The sequence below is a fragment of the Miniopterus schreibersii genome (genome assembly GCF_964146895.1).
Source record: "Miniopterus schreibersii genome assembly, chromosome: 4".
Taxonomy (NCBI): domain Eukaryota; kingdom Metazoa; phylum Chordata; class Mammalia; order Chiroptera; family Miniopteridae; genus Miniopterus; species Miniopterus schreibersii.
Window position 1 is genome coordinate 39,252,432 of NC_138105.1, and position 8,821 is coordinate 39,261,252.

The following is an 8,821-nucleotide window of genomic DNA, read 5'->3' on the forward strand; positions in this document are numbered from 1 at the left end:
CCCAAGCAGGATAACTCGAGATTTCATCACCCTACTCAGAATGGTGCACAATTTAAAACTTATGAATCGTTTATTTCTGGAAATTTCTACTTAATATTTCTGACTGCGGTTGACCCTGGGTAACCAAAACCGTGGAAAGTGAGACTGCAAATAAGGGGGGAATACTATACTAGAACCAATGTTTCTAAATTACAAATTTCTGGTTGACAAATTACCCATCTATCTATAGCTGCATATCTCTATCTCTATCTAAATCTGTATCTGTATCTACTTATCAAGAGAGAAGGTGGCCCCTCCCTGTCTTCTATCCCAGTCCTCTCTCCAGCAGTCCTATTGGACAGTATAGGAAAGAGTCATTTGTGCAGAGGGAGAGGGAAAAGAGAAGAGATCAGAGGGAGGGAGAGTACCGAGGGTCCCTGACTTACCATGGTTTGACTTATTTTTTTGATTTCACAATGCTGAGAAAGTGATATGTATAATATATTACATGAGATATTCAACACTTTTTTAAAATCTTCACCTAAAGATATTTTCAACTCACAAGGATATTTTTTCCATGGCTTTTCAGGCTGATGCTCTAACCACTAAGCAAACCCAGTAGGACTCAATACCAATATAAAACAGGCTTTGTGTTAGATGATTTTGCTCAAATACAAGCTAATGTTAAGTGCTCTGAGCACATTTAATGTAGACTAGACTAGGGTGTTCAGTAGGTTGGGTATTAAGTGCATTTTCTACTTAGGATATTTAACTTGTGATGGGTTTATCAGGGTGTAATCCCATGGTAAGTAAGTCGAGGAGCATCTGTACTGTGTTTACTGGCAGAGCTTTCAAAATGTGCATATCTAGGTAGGAAAGGAGGGAGGGAGGAAAAAAGGTAGGTATGTAGAAACAATTTAAAAGTTGCTGATCAAAAATTACCTTCTCCAAAAGCCTGAAAATTTGACTTAACTTTTTAAGCTATCTAAATATCAGTTAGATACTATTTGTTTTAGCAGCACCCTTTAAAAAACACCATGTCTCTGTAACCTGCAGAACTCTTGAATTCCTCACACAATGGTGTGAATTTCTTAGAGCAATTGCCTTCTAACACCTACATGAGATCATCAGCAAGCAAAGAAATGATGGGATGTCAACTATGAATGGCTTCTTAAGTTTTCTGATTTTTATATCCCTTACCTCCCAGAATCCTCACAATGATTGCTCAGAGATTATTAAACATATACATACATACATATATATGTATATATCTTATACATATATAAAAAAAAATCAAGCTCAGAAAGGAAGAAACTTCCCAAATCACATCTCTTGGTAACAGATGGGCTGGGGTTTGAATCCAGTTGTCTGTTTACTAAGGGAAGGACTGAAAAAGACCAGAGTCCTGTGAGGGGTGGAGAACACAGTTGTGTGAAGAGCAGCCCTGGTGGCTTTCCAATTTGCCTGTGGCATTGCCTGTATCCACTGGCCATGGAGCACACGTGGGGGTTCCAGATCTCAAGGTGGTACCTGCCACAGCTGTTAGCATTACAAACTGCCTCGTCTCAAATGACAAATTCCAGATTTGTACACAACTACAAAACGGGCTTTTGTGTGCAGGCCTGGGAACCACCCCACAATTTGAACCTGATCTCTTCATAAAGTGGGTCCTCTCTGTGAATGATGAGAGCAAAGCACAAAGTATATGCAGTGTCCCTAGAATGGAGAGTCAGCCTCAATCCTTCAACTTCTAACAGGAGGCTTGCACTAAATTTTCTCTTCCCTGCTTTTTTGAGATCAGTTTATGAACACCCAGAAGATGTCAAAAGCCATCTCAAATCCTCCACAAATTATATGTGTTCATTCTTACAGCTTCTTTATAGAGTAAGGTTAAAGTCTCACAACAAATTGGGATGGGTGACTGAAAAAGAAAAATTAGCCCAGCCAGCATGGCTCAGTTGCTGAGCGTCGACCTATGAACCAGGAGATCACGTTTGGTTCACCTGCTTGGGTTGCAGGCTTGATCCCCAGTAGCAGACATGCAGGAGGCAGCCCATTGATGTCTCTCTCTCATCACTGATGTTTCTATCTCTCCTCCCTCTCCCTTCCTCTCTCTCAAATAAATAAAGACATATTTTTTAAAAGAAGAAAAAAAATTACAACCCAATCCTGCTCATTTATAAGAATTTTAAAAATCTTAAATGAGATATTAGCAAGTGATGTTAATAAACATATAAAAACAATAGTACAGCACAGCCAAATTGATTTATTTTATATATACAAGTTTGTTCAATCACTTGAAAAATCAGTTAATATAAGTCACCACATTAACAGAATAAAGGAAAAATATCAAACGATTTCAATAGACATAAAAAGCATTTGAAAAAATTCAGCATCCACATATAACTTAAAACATTTGACACACAAGGAGTAAGAACTCCCTTAAAATGAAAAAAAAAAAAAAATTATCTCAAAAAATCACAATAGTGCGTGAATAAATGCTGAAAGTCTTTCTTTTGAGACCTGGAAAGAGACAAGAATATGTGAAATCAGCACATCTCTTTAACGCTGTACAATCTGCCTGTGCAAATAGGCAAAAAGTTATAAATCATAAAGATTAGAAAAGAATAAAACTGTCAATATTCTCAAGATGACATGATTGTATATGCAGAAAACACCAAAGATTCTACAGATAAATTACTAGAATGCATTTCACTAATTAGCTATGTTCTGTATATAGGTCAATCCTAAAAAACAAAACAAAACACAAAGCTATATTTCTATAGATCAGCTAAGAATTATCAAATGAAATTTTAAAAAGTAGAGTAAAAAAATATTAAATACCTAAGAATAAATCTAATAAAAGATGGGTAAGAAGACCTCTACACAGAAAACTATGAAACATCATTGAGAGAAAATTTAAGAGATCTAAATAAATAGAGGAATATACCATGTTCATAGACCAGAAGTCTCAATATTATAAAGATATCAATTTTGCCCAAATTTATTTATAGACTTTACTCTTCAACCAAAATTCCAACAGTTCAAAAGTCTTTGTTGCTACTGTTGTTTTGTTTCAATAAGTGGATTTGAAAATGTGTAAATGTAAAAGACAAAGAATGCCAAGAAATTCTTAAAAGAACAAGATAAAATACTTGATCTAATGAATGTAAACTCCTATTATAAAACTACAGTGTGATATTGGTGCAAAAACATATTCTAATAGACAAAAAGAATGGACAAGAGATCCCAAACAAATAGACACACATTTGGGCACTTGATTTAAGACCAAGATAGTCCTACAAAGCAATGGGAACAAAGTGGATTTACCAATAAATTTACCAACTGGCTGTCCATAAAAGTTTGTGTTGTGTTTTTTTTTAAATAAAAACTTGACCCCTCTCTCACACAATATGTAAAAATTAATTCCCAGTGAACTGTAAATATAAACTTGGGGGTTAAGCTGAAAAGTTTCTGTAAGATAATATAGAAGAATACCTTTATAATTTCAGAGTAGGAAAAGACTTACTGCACAGGGCACAATAAAGCACTAACCGTAACAAAAATGGAATCAATAAAGGGTTCAGACGTTAAAACTAAGAACCTCGTCTGGCCAGGCGTGGCTCAGCTGTGGAGCATTGACCTAGGATCTAGAAGATCGCAGTTTGATTACCAGTTAGGACACATGCCCGGGTTGCAGGCATGCAGGAGGCAGCCGATCAATGACAACTCTCTCATCATTGATGTTTCTCTCTCTCTCTCCTTCTCCCTTCCGCTCTCTGAAATCAATAAAGATATATTAAAATAAATAAATAAAAAGAAAATAAAACTAAGAACCTCTGTTCATCCTAAAGAGAGTGCACAGGCAAGCAACAGAATGAATATTTGGCCACACATATAATCTGCAATGAACTGATTAATTTCATTAAATTATACAGAAAAGTTTACAAAATAAAGATGCAGAGTACAATGATTTATCATAGTGACACTTTGAAACCAACGCAGGATAAACAGTAGAGCATTGCCAGTGCCCCAGAAATCCCCATAACACTCTCCCAATCTGATAATAAATTAATATTAATTTATTAATTAACTATATATAGTTCTGATAATAAATTAATATTCATTAAATTAATATTAATGAATATTAATTTAATATCCAGAGTATATTAAAAATACCTACAAATCAGTAAGAAAAAGATAAACAGTGCAATTGAAAAGGGGGCAAGAGACTTGAATAACCCACGTCACAAAATAGTTCAAGTTGCCAATACACATGAAAAGGTGCCCAGCCTCGCCAGTCAGGATAAAGTAAATTAATTCCACAATGTGCTATTACTACAAAATTTCCAGAATGGCTAAAATTACAAAGACTGACAATGTTGGCAAGGATGGAGAGCAAGGGAAATTCCCATATGCTGCTGGTGGGAGTATATTAGTACAAGTACTTTGGAAAACAGTTTGGTATCATCTCCTGAAGTTGATGATACACATAACCTGTTGGCTGGCATCCCTCTCCTGGGCACATACAAATAGAAATGCATGCCCACAGGCACCAAGAAACACATACAAGGACGACCACAGCCATCTCACCCACAGTGCCCCAATGAGATCATCCAAAGGTCCACCAACAATACAGTGCATAAGTATGCATAGATGATTGGGGGTATACTTGCACAATAGTTTCCTATATAGCACAGAAAAATGAACTACAGCCACAAGCAACAACATTCATAAATATCACAAACACAATGCTGAGCAACGACGCCAGACAATGAATCCATACTCTATGATTCCACTCATCCTTGCTCAAAAGGTACAGGCAAAACCAAAATAGTGTGTTCAGGGATTTGTTCTTGGCTGAAAATTTATAAAGAAAATCAAGGAAGTATTTACAAAAAAAATCAGGATAGTTCTCTACAGTTTATCCTGCATTGGTTTCAAAGTGTCACTATGATAAATCATTATACTCTGCATCTTTATTTTGTAAACTTTTCTGTATGATTATGAAACCTGTTAAAGGGGGTTAAATAATAAATAAATTTATCTACAATAAAATACATCATTGTTCCCAGCCGGGCTTGGCTCAGTGGCTGAGCATCGACGTAGGATCCAGGAGATCGAGGTTTGATTCTGGGTCAGGGCACATGCCTGGGTTGTGGGCTCGATCCCGTCGGGGGTGTGCAGGAGGCAGCCAATCAATGGCTCTCTCATCATTGATGTTGTATCTCTCTCTCTCCCTCTCCCTTCCTCTCTCTGAAATCACTAAAGATATATTTTTAAAATAAAAAAAATACATCATTGTGTCAATACTTATGTATATTGCCTAGAATCAGGAAGATAATAACTTAATCTGGGAAAAAAAAAAGGCAAGTGGCCTCACTGTGACCCACTATTTTTTACAGCTTTTGCACTAACATGTTACCAAGCACCATGGACCATTGAGCACTCCTGGCCAATTCACCCTGAGCAGGTGTCCTACCCATCTGTCATTCATTTGATGAACAGACCATGGTGTATTGGCCTAGATGATGCACACTACAGAAAGGTCCTGAGATCTTCCCAGAAAACAACTGGACACCCCAAACTTGCTCTTCCTTCCACTCCTCACAGGTTTATCTTTTCTTTCTCCAGTTGTCAACTCAAATGTCACTTCTTCAGGGAATCTTTCCTTGCCTCCACTCCCACCCCTCCCCCTAACTGGGGTGACCAACATCATGGTCCCCTCCCTTTGATTTAGTGCTGGTCATTCTCAATTAGGCCCCACCTGCCAGGTGCCTCCTTGGAGGCTGATCCTTAGGGACTAGATCACCAGGACACCCTGCCCAGCTGGCCGGTTGGGTTCTGCTGATGAGAGGCAGTGGCAGAAACTGGAAGGTGGGAGAAGAGAAGCCCGGCATGTCCTCCCCATTCCCTTTTTGCTGTGGTCTGTGTTTCTAGGGTTGGCTGCTTCTCTGGAGGTCCAAGCTCCTCTTGCTTGGCTCCAGCTCACACTGCCACAGCATCATCATTCCTACACCTAGGGTGGTGACAGTGCCCCACTGCCGTGCCCTTCACCGGCTCTGGTAACCCTACCTCTATGTTTCTAAGCTGTTCTTCCACTAAAGTCCCTTCACTTGAACTAGGCGGGATTCTGTTTTCTGCTGGGACTCTGTAGAATGGGAATTTCATATCAATTTATATGTATAATTATTTTATCAACATTTGTTTTCTCTCACTAGGCTGTGAACTTCATGACACTGGCTCTTCAGAAGTTGCCAACAAACATTTGTTAAATGATTTAGTGAGTTAATGAATGCATGAATGAATTTGCATTAGAATCAGAATATACTATACGTAGTTATCAGGATTTCTAAAATGTTCCAGCTACTTTTGACGTGGCACCAACCTATCAGAGCAAATATTTTTTCTCTCTATGGGTTGAATATAGCCTTTGTTGACAGGAATATTTTTACTCATGACAATAATTTCAATTAGTCCAGAGTAAATGTAAAAGCTATGACTTCTCAATTAAAAAGATACAACTTTACCTGAAATAAGTCATCAATGTTGAGATTCCAAATGGGCTACAGTCAGTTACAGCTCTAAGAGTCAGTAGGAATACAGTAAAAATGTTAACTAGAAAAAAAAGGCTCTGCATCTCTGAATATTTCATAACCTGTTACAAATGACTCTAGAAAATACTTAGTAGTTACATGGTGTAGGAGGGTTAACTGCAGGCAGGAAATGGTCTATGTTAATACAATAAAATATCAACTCCACATTGCTGTTTTAGACTCAAAGGACAATCTGGGCTGACTCCAATATTAGACATGCAAGTTCCATACAAACATATATAGTTAAACAACTTCTACAAAATGAATTGGAAAATTCTGGTTCTAGGACACGCATCAGAATTTCCGGAGCGGGGTCTGCGGCCCTGCAGATTCCCTTCTCTTTTCTGGTAGAAAAAGTACAGAAAAATCAGATTACTTAGAGGCAATCTGATGCACTAGCCAAGATCTTTCAAACCAGTATATGCCATACAATGTGACACTTGAACTTTAATCTTGAGCAAACTAGTTTATAAATTATAATCACAACTGAATACATATTATGTCAAGAATGTTTCCTTCTAAGGGCATTTAAAAAGCAACACTTTACCTAGCCAGCAAGCTCCTTGGAGGCTAACATATTCTGAAGTGGTCAAGGGTCACCTTTTTGCTGCAGTCCCCTTCCTGGTGGAACCTCTCCTCTTTCTTCTGCTAACTTTTTCATTGTAAATAGTATCCAGTTCTGTTCATTCTAACCAACAGGGAGAGCAAAGGTGCACTTTCTCTAGTATGGTAGTTCAAGATTATTTAAGACCTATCACTAAGCAAACTTGTTAGTTACTAAAGAAAGACCTTTCTAAAGGGCACGACTTGGGATATGGGTCTGATTTTATAATCCTGAGTGACTGGGCATGGCTTAAGTAATAGTTACAATACTAATAACATACCTTGGGAGAGGGTTGGAAAGAAATGACTGAGTTAAAATGCAGTTCTACTAATTCCTTCTACAACCCCATAACTTGCTTTGCTATGTCTAATTCGGTGCAACAAAAACATTCCTGTTTTCTCGCTCATTCTCACCGGCACTAACTACTGCAGGAAATGACCACACCAGCTCCTCACCGACTGCCTCCCTGCAAACAAAAGGGCGTTTTATACCTGATCCTGCCGTCACCACCAAAGAGAATGAAGTAAAAACGAACCGTCCTCCACCTCTCTTGCTCTGATATAAATCAATTGGTGTGTTTTTTTAAAGGGTGGGGGGAGGGGGAGAACCGCAGCAGTTCCTGAAGGCTGGTGCCCCCCACCCCGGGCGCGCGGGTCTCCATCCCCGTGGGCATCACCCCGGGACGGGATGCCCGGCGCAGGAAGGGCCCACAGCCTGACAGGGTCAGAGCAGACGCATCTTTCCCACAGTCTGAAAATCACGACTCCCGACGCGTTCCCAGCACCAAAGTCAAGCGGGAGGCCCAGCCCCGGGGGACGGGGCGGCGCCTCGGGGGCCCGCGGCCCGCGCCGCAGCGCTCGCCCCCCTCCCGCAGGGACTGGCCGCGGGTCCTCACCTGCCAGTCCCCCGCCGCCGCCTCCGTCGCCCGCGTGCCCCTTCCTCCGCTGCAGGATGAAGTAGGGGTTGGCCCTCTCGGTGATCCACAGCGCGTTGGCCAGCAGCACCTCCTCGGGGTTCACCCACATGGTCCCGGGCGCCGCGGGCGGACGCACAATGAGGCGGCGGCGCGGCCCCAGCACACCCCGGCGGGCACGGCGCGCACCCCCGGCGCTCGCCCGCCCGCCCCGAGGCGGAGAGCGGCTTCAGCAGCGGGCGGCCCGCCGCGCCCCGGCCACAACAAAGCCCCCGCGGGCGGCCGGGGAGGACGGCGAGGGCGCGGGCACCGCGCGCAGCATCCTCCCCGCGCGCCGCCGCCGCCCGCGAGCCCGCGGCCGCAGATGCCCAGGCCCGCCGCCCGCCGCCCGGCTGCGGCCCAGGGCGGCGGGAGAGCGCGGGAGGCCGAGGCGGTGGCGCCGCTCAGCCGCGGGATCCGGCCGGGCTGCGGGCTGGGCTGCGGGCGAGCCGAGCCGCTCTGGCGCCGCGGTGTGGGCCGAGCGCGGCGCGCCGACCTGAGCCCGGGGCCGCCGCCGTCTCCGGCAGCTCAGAGCCCCCGAGGCCGCCGCGCGTGAGCAACTCCGCGCCGGGGCCACTCGCGCCCGCGGCGAAGCCCAGCTCCTCGCTGGAAGCACGCTCCGGGCGCTGCGAATGAATGGCGGCGGCGCGCTTCACTGGCCGCGACCCCGGGCGGCCCCGGGCTCCTCGC

The 8,821-nt window shown here is 42.8% G+C and overlaps 1 protein-coding gene across 1 annotated transcript in view; it reads right to left on the reverse strand.

Annotated features, from left to right (window-relative positions):
• Positions 1-8,357, reverse strand: part of TBC1D9 (TBC1 domain family member 9) — a 90,799-nt gene extending 82,442 nt beyond the window's left edge. Inside the window, exon 1 of the mRNA XM_081136350.1 lies at positions 8,075-8,357. Within this exon, the coding sequence (XP_080992476.1) occupies positions 8,075-8,204 (130 nt within the window). The 5' untranslated portion in view covers positions 8,205-8,357. The remainder of the gene's footprint in view (positions 1-8,074) is intronic.
• Between the last annotated feature and the right edge of the window lie 464 nt (positions 8,358-8,821).